The sequence below is a fragment of the Hypanus sabinus genome, chromosome 14 (genome assembly GCF_030144855.1).
Source record: "Hypanus sabinus isolate sHypSab1 chromosome 14, sHypSab1.hap1, whole genome shotgun sequence".
Taxonomy (NCBI): domain Eukaryota; kingdom Metazoa; phylum Chordata; class Chondrichthyes; order Myliobatiformes; family Dasyatidae; genus Hypanus; species Hypanus sabinus.
Genome location: NC_082719.1, coordinates 4,325,481 through 4,341,505, shown reverse-complemented (window position 1 = coordinate 4,341,505; position 16,025 = coordinate 4,325,481). Strand labels below are relative to the sequence as shown.

The 16,025-nt window shown below is 38.9% G+C and overlaps 1 protein-coding gene across 1 annotated transcript; it reads left to right on the top strand.

The window, feature by feature from the left end:
- Positions 1–4,813: 4,813 nt before the first annotated feature.
- On the top strand, positions 4,814–15,748 carry bmp3 (bone morphogenetic protein 3). The gene is made up of 3 exons (XM_059988493.1): positions 4,814–4,958; positions 7,243–8,153; positions 11,434–15,748. Exons 2-3 carry the CDS (start codon positions 7,365–7,367, stop codon positions 11,623–11,625), a joined length of 981 nt encoding a protein of 326 aa, XP_059844476.1. The 5' UTR covers positions 4,814–4,958; positions 7,243–7,364; the 3' UTR covers positions 11,626–15,748.
- Positions 15,749–16,025: the final 277 nt, after the last annotated feature.

The window sequence follows — 16,025 nt, the reverse complement described above, 5'->3', positions numbered from 1 at the left end:
TAGGACAAAGTGAGTTTTCCTTACTCCCCGGTTGAAGGACAGTAGGTGCACAAACTGCGAGAATAATATCAGCCAGAGGGAAAACAATCCTCAGAGCATCCTTAAGTGACAGGGAGGTGTAGATTCGTGGTGGATATTAGACAGCAGGGTCAGAAAAATGAAAGCTATGAAGATGGTGGAGATCTTCATATAACAGAAATCTTCAAAAATGTACCAGAGGTAATTAGTAAGAAACCTGACAAGGGGAAAAATAATAGAGTCAAGATAGGAAGAAATGAACTCTGCTGATGAAGAACAGAATCAAAACGGCAATCAAATTACTCCTGCAGAAAGTCCTCTCCTGGCAAAGAGCCAGCAAAGATGAATTGCAAAAGTTGTCCTTTGATAAATTAATTCACCTACGCTTCATTCCAGCAATGCTGCACACCAGGAGCAATGTAAAGCTGGAAAGCTCAAAGAAAAGCTCACATAATTACCCCACATTTATTGTGCCAAGCAACAAGCTTTTCCATTGAGGCCAGTGGAGAAAAAAACACAGAGGTCATGGGTTAAGGGTGAAGGGGAAAAGTTCAAACAGAACTCTCTTCTTCATGCAGAGAGTGGTGGGAGGGTGGAATGAGCTGCCAGATGAAGTGGTGAATGCGGGCTCACTTTTGACATTTAAGAAAAACTTGGACAGGTACATGGATGAGAGGGGTTTGGAGGGATATGGCCCAGGTGCAGGTCAGTGGGACTAGGCAGAAAAATAGTTTGGCACAGCCAAGAAGGGCCAAAAGGCCTGTTTCTGTGCTGTAATGTTCTATGGTTCTAAGCCGCTCTTAACTAATCCTGAGACCCTCTATGGGATGTTTACCAGGACCAACAGCTTAAATTAAAGGAGCATAACTTTCATGATAACATTTTGAATATACAATATAAGAAAGCAGTTGGACTATAAAATTGATTTTAGATACTTTCTCTATTTTGAAGAACATTAAAGCCAATATGGTTGACAACTTTCCTTTACCTATCTTGGAAGTACTCTGATGGTGTGCTAGTCATTAATGAAAACTCCTTCAATGGTATTAGGTAGTAAATTATTTATATATAGTTAGTCCACATTAAGTTCACTTCTTGTGAAGATGTTGTCAATGAGCACTATGCAAGTACCTTCATGGTAATGTATAAAATAAGTTGAACTCAAATATTTGGAAACTCAAGAGAAACCAGAGATGGAGAGCATTGACAGTGAGTCTCCTGGAACTGCCTCTCCTTGGTTTCACTGTGGATAGGACTCAACACCTTTTAAGATAACAACATCATTCTTTCTGCCAGTGCCCGATCCAGGAAAAAAATTCATTTTTGGCACCTATTTATCACTAGCACTGATAGCATTTGAAAAGGGATCTCATGCTTTCCTGGCATACATGATGAATAAACTCTTCTCAGGCTTTCAGCCAGGTTCAGGTATCAATTATAACCAACATTTCGATGACAAACTCTGCCATCCCAAATGAAGATGGCAAAGTTTGTCATTGAAGCGCCAGTTATAATCAATACCCGTACTCGGCTGGAAGCCTGAGAACAGCTTATTCATAATGATAGCATTTGTCTCCATCTCTAACTGTCTTTGAAAAAGTAGGCATGCGACAATTTCTGGAACAACTACATTTGTTCAGGTGTAGATAGAGGCACATGTTTTGGAATGAGGGGTTTCAAACAATTCCAATGCAGGGTGGAGCATAATTGGTATAGGAACCTATGATTGGAAGATGGTGGCCATGTGCACCTGTAGCCATTATCCCACTTGATGGTAGAGGTGACCAACATCAAAGTAGCTAATACAAGTACCTCCATTTATGTTTAAAAATGGATTTTGAAAACTTATATAGATGTGTGAAAAGGAAACAAAAGAACAAATTATGTTGGTTCATTACAGACCAAAACAGAAAGAATGTTATTGTGGAGTAAAGAAATGGCAAAGAATCTAAAGAAATACTTTGTGATTATCTTCATTGAAAGAAATACGGAAAATTATGGAAAAACTAGTGTATAGTAAATTAAGAATTCAAATTGGAGAAATTAATGGGTTAATAAATGAATACATTACTGAGACCTTAGAACACACACCCCTTGTCTTGAAGGACGTGGCTATGGGGATAATAGATATATTGAATGTCATCCACAGATTATAAAATATTCTCACAGATTGGAAGGTAGGACATCTAAATCTAGTACTTAACAAATGAAATAGGTGAGGTGGGTGGAGGTGGTGAAGAGAGAAGATGGGAAAGCACACATTATTAATAGGATAATGCTAGTACCCATCATTAACAAAGTAGTAAAAGGACACCAAAGAAAATACTTTGAATTGAGTTGTGTCAATGAAAATACAAAAGCTACAGATGCCAGAAAGAGAAACATGGTTAACACATCAGAACATTCAACTTCTTCTCTTTGCATGGGTGCTGCCTAAATCTGCTGACTGTTTCCAGCACTTCCTGTTTTATTTTGGGCTGTCGGCAGAGTTTTTGAACGGGATGTTATATTTGATGTTTATTAGATTTTTGAGGTTGTAATTGCTAGAATTGCATAGATGGAACCAGTGGATGTGTACTGGACATTCTGGTGGTCTTCAATGTGTCACACAAGATTATTAGAGAGAATCAGAGCTCATAGCCTAGTGGGCAACATAGAGGCAGCTCACAGGCAAAGAGATGGAATAAATAGGCAATTGCTAGATTTAGAATCTGTGATTAATGGGGTGCTGCAGGGATCAGTGTTGAGGTCCAAGTTGTGTGGATGAGTACAAAAACAACTTATCCAGGTTCGCTCATGATACAAAGCTGGGTTGCAAGGAGAATGAGAAGAGATGTAAACAGACTAACTGAAAGGTCAAGGGCATGGCAGATTGAATAGAATGCAGAAGAATGTGTGTTGGTGTTTAAAGGGGCTTGGATAAACACTAACTGAATATTAACAAATAAAAGGAAGGGAAATGGCCTGCTTGTCGATACCACAAGTGGATTTGAGTACAAAAGTAAAAATGTCTCAGTGTAACTAGGATCTTGGTAAGAAGTGCCTTGAGTATTGTGTCTAGATCTTGTCTTCTGCAGAAAGAAGGATACATTTGTGATAAAGGGAGTGCAGCAAAGATTCACCATTTTGATTACTGGGGTTGGATGTTTGGCTGATGTGGAGAGATTACACAGATTGAATGATATTCGCTGGAATTTTAGATAATCAGAGATGATCTCATGAAAATATATGAAATTCTGAAGGGGCCTACAGAGTAAATGCAGAGTTACTTTATTTGTTTATTTCAATTTACTTATGGAGATACAGTGTGGAATAGGCCCTTCTGGGCTTCAAGCCATGCGGCCCAGAAATCCCTGATTTAATCCGAGCTTAATCACAGGACAGTTTACAATGAACTATCAATCTACCAGTGGGAGGAAACTGAGCACCCAGAGTCACAGGGAGAACTTCTTACAGGCAGCGGCTGGAACTGAACTTGGGGTTGCCTGTACTGTAAAACGTTATGCTAACCACTTGGCCACTGTGCCGCCTCACCTCAGGTTTCTCTATCAACCCTCCACAGAGCCCATGCCTGCATTCGTTTTCTGACAGGGATAGCTGGAACTCGAGGTCACGGTTTCAAAATAAGAAGTTAGGTCTGAGAAATGAAGAGGTTTCCCTACATAGAAAATAGTGAATATTAGGTATTGGGAATTCTCTACCCAAGAGGGCTATGGAGTCTCAGTCACTGAGTACATTCAGGATCGATAGATTTTTGGATATTTAATGTATCAAGGAATTATATAGAGTTGGTGCAGAATAGTGACATTGAGATAGAAGATCAGCTATAATCTGAATGGTACAGCAGGTGCAACGGTCAACACTGTCCATTTGTTGCTTCTCTAGTTTTTGTAGATTGTGCGTACTACAGCTATGGTGACTGTATTTAAACTGGGACCCTAGGTAGGGTACCTGTCAAGTGGACTGCTTTGTTCTGGATGATGTCAATCTACTTGAGTTGCATTCATCCATGTAAGCAGAGTGCATTCCATCACATTCCTAGTAGAAGTCTTGTGGATGTTGCAAAAGCTGAGGTGTTGGGAGTTGAGCCACTTGCTGCTGACTGCCGAGCCTCTTTACAAGCACCCATTTCAAAGCCCTGGCTGAGGTGGGATTAGTGGGAATTCGGGTAGACATGATGCTCTTTCAATCATCTCTCCCTTTTACTGATATCCAGATGAAAGCCCAAATCCTGTGTAAGCTCTAGTAAATAGAAAATGGGAAGGAGATCCAGCTTCAACCTTCATCTCTCTGCCCCAAATGTGATACAATACCAAAATATTTCCAGGTTACTTATCTGCACTTCTAAGTAATTTATTTATGCATTGAGGTGTTTCTAAAAGTTGTGATGAAATTTTCTTTGCACAAGATGACCTAAGTATCTATTCTATCTAAGTATCTATTGAGATACTTTCCCTGTTGTAACTAAAAACTAGCAGCCATTTCAACTCTAATTACGAATGACTCTGGGAATAGTTTTATCTTAAGGCTGTCTTGTACAACATTCCTCCATGAACTTCGTAATTTTGAATAGCCTAAAATAGTTTATCTCTGTCAATCTTTTCTAATGTTTTTGCATATATTTCTAATTAAGCCTTTTATATTTAATTCCAGGACAAATACACCTGGAATACAATTCACTGTTGTTGGTTGTTGTCAGATCTACACCTGACCAAATTTGAATTCATGATTATTAGCTCAATTGCGCCATCTTGTGTAGAGCAGGAGGAATAATCCTAGCTCCAGTCATCACTGCACTTCCCAGAAAGAACTCATCATCTACAGTGAATCACTTCAAACTATGCTCAAGCAAAGTGACCGGTTTGTGAATTTCAGGACAGTAAACACAACAAGAAAAGAATAAAATTCTGAGCAACATACACAAAGTGCTGGAGGAAGAGGTAGGCAGCATTTACAGAGAGCAATAAACAGGCTGAGACAATTGATCACGACTGGAAAGGAATGCAGAGAAGCCAGAAATAATTTTAACATTGAAGGGAGAATAAGCTGTAAAATCAGTGTACCATGTTTTATTCTGGCTCAACTCCTTCATATTCCATCTGATCACTCGAGATAAAAAGATGAAGTCTCTGTTTAATATTTAATCTGAAGTTCTTTTTTTGGTTTTGCACTACACTGAAATTGCATTTGAAATATACTAGAACTGGAATAAAACTGATGTATATTGTATCATTAGCATGACAATGTCTTGTGCCAGTGTTGATATTTTGCAAATATTTTGACAATTGTTATACTTGTTTCATCCTAATCTTTTGTCATATGTTGATGGTAGGCCTAAGTCAGTTTAAGTATTCTTTAGTAGAGCTTTTCTCCTATGACACTGTTTGCAGCCATTGCAATTCATTAACTTGACATCACAAAGGGAGGTTTACGTGAAAGATGTCCACTCAGTGGCCACTTTATTACGTACCTTCTCTACCAATGCCGTGGCCACTGAGTTATGGTGTTCTGCTGCTGTAGCGATCCACTTCAAGGTTCGATGTGCTGTGCATTCAGTGATGCTCTTCTGCACATCGCTCCTGTAATATGTGGTAATTCGAATTACTGTCATCTTCCTGTCAGCTTGCAGCAGTCTGCCCCGTCTCCTCTCATCTCCCTCTATAACAATCTGTCTGCTCACTGGATGTTTTTATTTTTCACATCATTCTCTGTAAACTCTAAATACTGTTGTATGTGAAAATCCCAGGAGATTGGCAGTCTTCGAGATATTTAATCCACCCCATCTAGCACCAACAATCATTCCACAGTCAAAGTCAATCAATCACATTTCTTCCTTTTTCTCATATTTGCTCTGAACAATAACAGAACCTCTTGATCACATCTGCGTGCTTTTATGCATTGAGTTGCTGACACATGATTAGATATTAGCATTACCAAGCAGGTGCATGGGTGTACCTCATCCATTTAAGAATCATTACTACTCTGGAGTACAAAAGTTCATTGGAGGATTGAGAGAATATTGTTCTATTGGATGAGATATTATCATAAAATTAGGCTGGATTTTTATTTTAAAAAAAGACAGACATTAATCTGAAGACGAACAGGTGAGTCTTCTTTGGTATCTCCAGACAACATTGTGAAAACTAGTTAACTGCTCATACCTGTTTGGGTAAGTAAATTGTGTATAAGTGGCCACTGCATTTCAAATGTGAATGCTTTCAGAGTTAAGTCATTGGCTCTCAAAAAGTCTCCATATAAATAAATAACTTTATTTTCTGAAATAAGTTGCTGAGAGGCTAGGAGTGGAGCCTATGTTCCACAATGTCCTGATCAAATTCTCTTATTGCCCCTACCAAGCCAAGCTGACCTTTCTGGGTTTACGTTTAAGTCTTTGTGAGATAGGTGGCTGTACTCCGGCTGTCAGCTACAATAGAGGCCTCTATAATATCAGTCAGGCCCACTGTCACTTTGGCAGTGTTGTAAACTGTTTTCTTTATTCGGGAGTGAGGCTTCAACCATCAGTTTTCTGAGTAAGAGATACAAACACTGATCTGAACAAAGACAATTACTGAAGAGTCAAGATTTGGAGATACTGATGAAAAATGTATGGTTCAAAGACATAGCTAATTTGCCATTCTGATTATCACAATATAAGGAACCTTTGATGTACAAATGAGTGAAGGTCAGACAAGTGCAGCATAAAAACGTATAAATAATGCCTCATCATGGTATCAAGTGATTTTAATCATCATTGGAATATTGTACAAAGATTAATTGTCAACTAATATGCTAATATGAATTTACATTTATTAAATACTCACATTGAAAACACACACAAGATACTGGCAGAACTCAGCAGGTCAGGCAGCATCCACAGAAATGAATAAACAGTTGATGTTTTAGGCTGAGGTCACTCATCAGCACGAAGCCAGCTCCTTCCCTTTTCCTTTTCAGCTCTGATGAAGGGTCTCAGCTATTCCTTTCCATGGATGTTGCATGACCTACTGAGTTCCTCCAGCATTTTGTCTGCATTACTTTGAATTTCCAGCATCTGCAGAATCTCTTGTATTGATGAGTCCAGTAAGGTACTTTGAAGTTATGCTTTGATGTAAAGTGGGCAGTTAAAACTATCTGAATAATACTAATGAGACTGTGTAATGTCATGGTGTGTGTGTTTTTATATTACCAGACACTTGAACTTTTATTGTTCTGTTGTAATTATAGGATGGATTGGAGGTAAACAGATACAGTTATTTAATCTGACCTCTCTAGCAAAATCAGAAGATATTTTGTCTGCCACTTTGCATTATTATGCAGGCGAGTTTAAGCTTGCAAACAATACAAGGATGTGCCCTTACTTAAATGGCTGCAAACATCGCTTCCACAGAAAACAAGTCAACATTGACCTTTCCATCTGGGTTTTTGGCATTGAAAACAATAACACCAGAATTCTGGGCCATTATATAATAAATACGTCTACATTTTATCGAGATTTTCTCTCTTGGCAGTGGAAAGACATCACACCAGCTGTTCACAACGCCAGGTCAAATGATGGCCTGTTGATTGGAATTGAAATGATGTCATCTGGTCCAACCTTTTGGAAGCAGTTGTCCTCAAAGCTTCCACCCTATATGCTGGTGTACGCAAATGATTCTGCTATTTCAGAACTAGACACTGTGGCGAGCACCCTTCGGAGACAGCAGGGATCAATTGTTACCAAGACACAGAACTTCAGAACCAGCGCTGTAAACAGGACATTTGAGATGAGGAAGAAACGGTCCACTAACTTACTCCTGCCATTGCGTAACAATGAGCTACCTGGAGCCGAGTATCAGCACAACGAGGCTGATGCGTGGGACACAAGGAAGCCTTATAAAAAGCTGCATCCTCGGCCGACAGACCAACAGAAGAAGGGAAAGCAAAGGAAGGGCAACAGACAGAAATCACAAACTCTACAGTTTGATAAGCAAACGCTGAGAAAAGCCAGACGGAGACAATGGAATGAGCCCAGAAACTGTGCCCGCCGCTACCTGAAAGTGGATTTTGCAGATATTGGATGGAGTGAGTGGATAATCTCCCCTAAGTCCTTTGATGCCTACTATTGTGCAGGTGCTTGCCAGTTCCCCATGCTAAAGGTGCGTGTTTATTTCGCTATATTTGAATTATTTCACTCCTTCTTGATATCTTTATACCTCACCAAGTTGGCAAGAAGCTAACTCTCAGTCCACGTCAATGCTTTTATGCAGCCATCTAATAGTGGGTATATAGGAATCACCTCAATAACCATATACTCCACAGTTGAGGAAGCTTTTTCAGTTCTTCAAGCTTATCATATATTTGATTTAACCAGTTCTACGTTACAGTAATAAAGGAATTAACCTGTTTATTTTGAGTAATATCTCAATTATTTCAGAGTAGAGAGAAGACTCAACTGAATAAGCTCATATTTGTGAGGTAACATTGTTAGGCAAAGCTGTGCCAGTTTTCAGAAAAATGCAAAACTGTCCAATCTATAAATCATGATAAGTTTAATAAATGTGGTGGACTCAGTTCGGTAGTTGCCGGAATTATGTGAGGGGATTCCAAGACGCTTTTAACCTGCATCCATCTAGTGAGCCTCCTCTGTGCACACTGGTAATTCTGATGACCAGGGGTCCAGCCAGTACCAATGACGCTGTGCCCTATTTGGATGCATCAACAGCAGGCTCCCGTTGTGAGCAGCTGAATACAGTAAATGCACCCTTGCATGCTTAATACTAAGTTGAAACCATTGAACAGAATATGCATTGTGATCTGAGCAGATTCAGGGAATCTCTGGGATAAAATGCTACAGAAAGTTCAGTGCCTTGGCTGCATCAGTAGCTGAGTGTTCTCTCACCAAGTGTGCCACTAGCTTCTGACACTCACTAATGACTCCATCCTTCTGACTCAGCTGCCAACAATTTCTTTCAATCAGGACTCAGAACCAACACTCATTTGTTCAGCTGCACTTTGACACACTAAATACAGTTGAAAGTCTCACACCCTTTTATGCTTGTGTACATTGGCAGTTTTTCAAAACCATTAACTGCTTCATTGAGAGGCATTGCACAACACTTCCCTTTCCACAACAAGGTGGTAGAGTAGCAGTTGCACAAGCAGGCTGTTGTGGATATACATGCATGTCCTAAATCAGTGGAGCAGATGGTGCTTGCCATGTTGAGATGCCCATTGTTGAGGCTGGAGCATCAGAGCGTAGCTGAGAAAACTGAGTTGACCTAATCCGCTACCTATTGCTGCTTTTGACATTCAATGTCACTGCCAGCCCATGTTATGAAATGCAAGTGGGGTAAAAAAAAGTCCTCTTGCATCCTTTACTTTATCTGCCAGAGAAGTGATAGTCAGCTGCCACTGCATATACTTGCAAAGCAGCGTGCAGTGGTAATGGCGCAGGTTCCACTGCGTCACACGTGGCAGCATGAGTGCTGAATTGTGAGCTCAGATTGTTCCACCACGTGCAGGAGACCACATCTGTTCAGCACCCTGCCCTCCAAAGGCAGTGGGTCTCTGGGACAAGGAGGTGCTGTTGTCACCCAGAATCTTTTTCTAACCCTCTTGCCTTATTGTCAGTGTCTTTGCTGTTGTCTGGCCCATTCTGCACTCACTCATGGAAATGGTGAGGTCCACATCTGGGGACAGAGGACCCAAAGTGGTCCTTCAGTCCCTTCTGCAGTCTCCTCCATTAGTAGCCTTCCCCAGCGATGCAGCAGTTCTGGGAAGTACAACATTAGGACAGGCAAAGGTAAGGACAAGGGAAAGGACAAACCTGAGCAGCCTATGCACTGTATGCAGGAGTATATTTATAAAGATAGTTTGGATTGCTTATATGGCACAATGGGATTTTGTTAGCAGGAAGATTACATCTAAGACTGTTGCTGGATGCCAAGTTAGTTTGTGGCTACTGGAACCTGACTTACCACAAGCCTATTAAAGAGATGCGCCCATTGCATTTTCTTTCCCTCCTCCTCATATTCTGCTCTCTCCTGCTCCTCAGCCACTCGCTAGTCAGCTGGTTGTTTTTTTTAAATGTGAACTTGTGTAGCGAGGCTCTTTCATCCACCCGGCCAGCGGAAAATATAACCCAGCAGGCTGGTGGTCTGCACCGCAAGCACCATTGCATTCATTGTAAGCAAGCTCGGGTTGCAGACTGGAATCACCAGGTAGTCTTGATATCCAAGGATATCCCAGTAGTGTGCTGACAACTGACATAATGGTCTGCCACATAACATTCCCAAAATGGCCAGCCAGCTGTTGAGTATTCTATTTACATTATTACATCCAATTAGAAACCGGTGTTAAAATCTTCTTCCACTTCAGTTTAGGGAAAATATTGAATAAAGTGTCCACAAAACATACCCTCTGTCACCATAGGGGACCCTAGAAAAGCATTTGCTTTCTCCACCTGCAAGCTTCTCCAAAGAGGAAATTGGATAGTTGAATACCTTTGAATAGACAGCTTTGGTAATTAGCTTTACACAATAGTGGGGCACCTTTACACAAATGAATGCTCCTGTTTGCCGCCTATGGCAGGTTTCAATAAGCATCTCCTTATTGCAGAACCACCCTGCACATTGTTCCTTGCTGAGACTCTGGAAGGCAGTTTGCTCTCTTCCCCCTAGTAGTCTGCCCACTTGCTCACAGCCTCTGCTCAATTTCCCAGTTAAGCTGCATTCAAGAGGCATGCCTCCTAATGTATCCATTTCTAGAAAGAGATTAGAACCATCTTCCATTTAGCACGAAAGTTTTTCAGAACCCAACAATTCCTCTCTGTAGATTCCATCAATTTGAAATAACTGCATAAATCCCCACAGATACAGAGAACTGAAGCAAAAGCACAAAGAAATCAGCCAACAATTCATCTGCAAGAAAGAGGTGCTTCCTTTAAATCGTGTGAACCTGCAGCAATTCAGCTCCTAAACAGGAGTTTGGCAATCTTTCTTCATTGGAAGACAATAGCTAGAGAACTGAGTTTTGAAATGGTAGCATTGTGGTCTCAAATCAGTGCTGATACTGATTTCTGCCTTCACGTGTCCAGCCATTTTTCAATAAATAATGCCAATCAGAATGGGATTCTGGCACACTAAACACACATATATACACTTATTCTCCATTTTGGTACTCATTGCTGCCAATAATAGAAACTACCATCCATATTGCCAGTGAACTCTGAGGTATTTCATTGGAACACAGAAATCAAAGAATCTTCAGGCGCATTCTGCCTTTCATTAGGAGATTGAGTAACCTGCAGGTTTACTCATCAATATGTTGGAAGTTAAGGTGCTGCTCCATTAAGTGTGCTTTATTGGCTGAATGAAAGTACATGTACAAAAATTCAGAAGACTTTGTGTGAAATATTTTTCTCTTTTCTTCTTTCAGTCATTGAAACCCTCCAACCATGCTACGATTCAGAGTATAGTACGGGCAGTGGGTGTGGTTCCAGGGATACCAGAGCCATGCTGCGTACCTGAGAAGATGTCATCATTAAGCATCTTATTTGTTGATGCAAACAAAAATATTGTCCTGAAGGTCTACCCAAACATGACAGTGGAATCATGTGCTTGCAGATAACTTCACAGTCAGGATGTTGTTTGATTTTTGGGTTTGCACTTCAGATATTTTTGTTTTCCTTTTCTTTTTCATTTTGAATGAACAAAGGAAGTCTTCCAAAAAAATGAAAACCCAATGGTGTCTTTGGATGAAAAGATCTGAAAGATAATTTATCATTTTCTAGAGACACCCCGACACCTGCATTAAAGATGCAATTTTATGAAGTTAAAACACATGGAAGTACCAGAGCGCCTGTGTCTAGAATTCAGGTACTGAAATGGAGCTCTATTTACTGTAGATCTGTTCTTAGGTTTTAAAGACAAATTGATAGAAATTGCCTTTGCACTTCAGCAGATGGTCTCTGATGGCTGACATACAGTTAAGTCTACTTCCCCACCTGCCAGCTCCCACTGGTTCCACCTTCTGCTAATCTCAAAGTGTGATGAACATTTTGAATTATCCTTTGCATTTTACATCTGTGCTATTAGATAACAAAGTAATTTGAAATATAACAGATATGTGAATCAATGCAATGCAAAGCCAACATATTTGTTAATTTACCTTACAATTCACACATTCTGTGCATAATGTTTTATGTAATTTTAATTGTCAACACTTTTTAATGCAATTTGCTGAAGATCTTGCATGATGTTCAAGCAGCCATTTTCAAACAAACAAGGAAAATCTGTACTCCGAGGTGATGGACTTGTTGCAGGATGTTTTCTGGAGCTGCCAATAACTGGCCAGATAAGTCATTAGGAAACAGTAGCAATTGCAGTGGATCAGAGGTACCCACTTGAAATACAAATGTTAAATTCCCAGGGATTATATCATCGAGCTTACCAATATTCATGGTCAGTCAGTGAAATGGATGCAACATTTCTCTTGACACCTCAATATTCCCTCCTAATAAAAACTAGGGGAGATATCACCACTGCAGCTACAAAACTTGCACTCTCCTAAGTCAACGAGTTGTCTCATCAATAAAGTTTCAATAATGTAGTTGATGTAATTGGCCAACATAGCTCATCAATTAAATCAAAACTGTTAATAATTGCCATTTGCTAGGAGGTTCTTTCATTCAACATTTAATATTATTTTAACCAAGCATTCATGTTTGAATAAAAGCAATGAAACCCCAATAATCCTGATCTGCTTGTACAGAAATCCTGCCGTTTTAGTGTCTGACACGTAGGTTGCTAACTCGCAGTTCCTGCATTCCCTTTAAGTTCGCCAGGACCCTGGTTCCTGCACTCTCATTAAATTTACAGCCTTTTTGGGGGAAGGTTTACAATACTACTGTGTAACATATGTTTTTGTAAACAGTGAATTAAAAGTTTATTGAAACATTAATAGAAATAACAGTGGGAAATCCAGAAAATCTGCCAGTTTGGCAGCAGCAGAAGATCAGAACATTTTGGATTAATGGAGTTTAAATCTCTGATAATTTGTTGTGCCACTAAAACAACATACATCTCCTCTTTTACCACAATCCAAAGATGTAAACAGCCCCACCAGGTGAGGCAATGATTTATGGGCACCTCCTCCATCTGCAGCTAACGCAGTCAGTGCTCCCATTGTGGCCGCCTCTAACATCGCCAAGGTTAGACCGGGTGACCAGTGTTCTGTCTGCAAAGACTGCCTTGAACTCCCAGCTGCAAACCATCTCAACTCCCCTTCCCATTCACACGATAATGTGGAGCCCTCTCCACTGTCACTGTGAAGCCCAATGCAAGCTATAAGAGCAGCTCCTCATTTTCTCAGTCTGAGTCTCTGTCTCTGTCCCTCTCTCTCGGTTCCATCCACCATCCACTCGCCTCCCTCCCCCATCTGCCCTTCATCTCTCTATTAAATAATTACCAATCTTACTTTTCTTATTTGTCACATTCCAGAACTTGTAGTCTTTATGTCTCCACTTATCACCCACCTCCAAATAACTCCCACCACCCCCCTTCCTCTTCTCCACCTGGCCCCTCATTCCTCCCTGGTCCACCTGCCACATACCAACACCGGTCTCGTCTCTATCCCTCTCAACTCCTAAATCCTGATGTTTCATCCACTATGCCAACAGTTCTTTTCACCTCCAACGATGCTGCTCAACTGCTGAGCTTCTCAGCAATTTGTATTTTTTTTAACTAAGACAATACATATCCTTCATTAATTATACTGAACATATTCTTCAACCTTGTCTTTTTTGAGCAGCTATATTTGAAAGTTATACATATTGCTGTAAGGAAGTCATTTGTGGGTATGTCATATCAATATACTTATAAAGCATAAAGGGAATGTTTATTTCATCTTTAAGGTAAAGATGAGAATGCTGAAGAAATAAGTGTGGTTTAGATGTAGCCATTGATGGAATTTCTACACATTTTAAGTCAGAAATGATGCACTAAGCTTGGCTGCAGAGCACTACAATAAAGGTAGCTATGCTTACCCTTCAGAAGCACAACCCACAACACAGGATTACCTTTGCAAAATTTTGTAACTTCCTGACACGGGCATTGTCTATCTTTCACAGACAATTTGTCTCTTGGCATTGATGCAAAAATTCTATGGTTTTGTTTTATTTGCCGCATGGATCTCAATTTGGTCTGCAGCTATGTCTTAAACCACTGTTCTATTCCACTTACATCTTTAGTATAAAGATAACTTCAAGGAACAAATATAAAAATAATTGTTGGTGTAAGTGGAGAGAATTAACTTTGTGCCTTATTCAGAGCTGGGCTGACACAGTAAGGAGGACTTTAAAAGCCACGAATTTTGGAGGTTTGTAGAAATCTTTTACATAGACCAAAAAAGAAGCAGAATTACAGATATTAAGCACTGACCTCCAAAAGCGAGCCTCATAGCATCAATATCTAAATAAGCAGGAATATATTCCAACAGACATAGTCTATCCCTTACTGTTCATTACAATAGAGGCTCTTACTGTCTTCTATTATATATCACCTTAAATATTATTTATGCTAATATGCATATCTTTATTCAGTGAGTTTACTTCTACATTGATTCCAAAGATGAGATCTGGTGTCAACTATTTTTACCACTTTATTTTATATCAGTAAATAACTTCATTTCTCTATGTAAGTACGAAATAATCAGCATTTTGGTAGAGGAAAATATTTTGGAATCATGTAAGAAAACAAATAATCAACCATGTAATTTTCTCATCAGTTTTTTCAAAGTTCAAATATATTTTAACTATTTAAATAATATTTGAATGCATTGAGTAACTTTAATACCAGTTTTGTATATATTACTGTTTTGGAGTTGCTACAAACTTAGACTTGTTAAATTGTCAAAATCAATTGATCATTGAAGAACAATTAATCAAATATTTTCCATGTTCTTCCCATCAATTTTAGCTATTCATTTATATTATTTTGAATAATTATGAATCCAATTGCATGCTTTTCTCTTATAATTGGAAACTCTGTGTGTGTGTATATATTTATATAATATGGATAATTATTACAAAGGCATCTGAAGCAGTTTGCCTCTATTATTCTGCTTTACAAAAGCTCGAGCAAACTTACCAACTTAACAAAAGCAATTCAATTTTAATTGGCGTAATCCTTTATTATTAAAAAATATCAGAAGTAACAAAGTTTCCATTGTTAACTTTGGCTATAAGACAATGATATTTAATGATGGATAAAATCATATGGCCTCATAGCTTAAGTGCATTTGTATCTCTTTACCATATATTGCAATATATTTTCCATTTCCTTGTATTATGGTTAGTCTGCTCCTTTGGATTTGGCTGCAGCAGATTTTTAAAAAATCTAAATGTAATTCAATTGTAAAGAGTTTCCTGTAAACATTTAGTTGCTATGTAATATTGTACAATATGTTTTAAAATAGTACATATTTGTATATGAAAGAGAATCATGTTGAAAAGCTTTTTTTTAATTTATTTTAAGTTTGGCTGCAAATTCTTTCCCCTTTTTTTGCACAGTTTCAATTTCTGGTTGCAATAATGTTTATTGAAGAGAGCGGGAGAGTAATAATGGTTGTTAGTTTCCTGAACACTACAAAGCATCTGAAATGAAACTGTGAAGGGCACATCACTACTGATATCTGAGCTTTCTTGTTTAATAGTGTTTTATTATATTAAAGGCAACCTTCCTCACAATCTTTGAAAAAGAATAAAGTTAGTTATGAAATTAATGAAGTCATTATTTTTTGATGTTTCTTGGGAACTGAACTTTAATTATTCAGGTGTGATTTAAAAAGCTTGTTCATTTCCTTCCACCCTTCCTTGGATTGATTCACTTTTTAGCCTTATTAAGTATATATATATATATATTTTTTTTTTTTCCATTTGATCTGAAAGGTAATTTTCATCTCCATAGTTACCCTGCTTTGAATTCTCTGGGGTAGGGTGCAAGGGCATTGAATAATTGATCCATTCATGA

Coding starts and splice junctions, on each gene's coding strand:
- bmp3 (XM_059988493.1), top strand. CDS start 7,365: ATGTGCCCTTACTTAAATGGCTGCAAACATCGCTTCCACAGAAAACAA. Junction 8,154..11,433: donor GCCAGTTCCCCATGCTAAAG/GTGCGTGTTTAT, acceptor TTCTTCTTTCAG/TCATTGAAACCCTCCAACCA.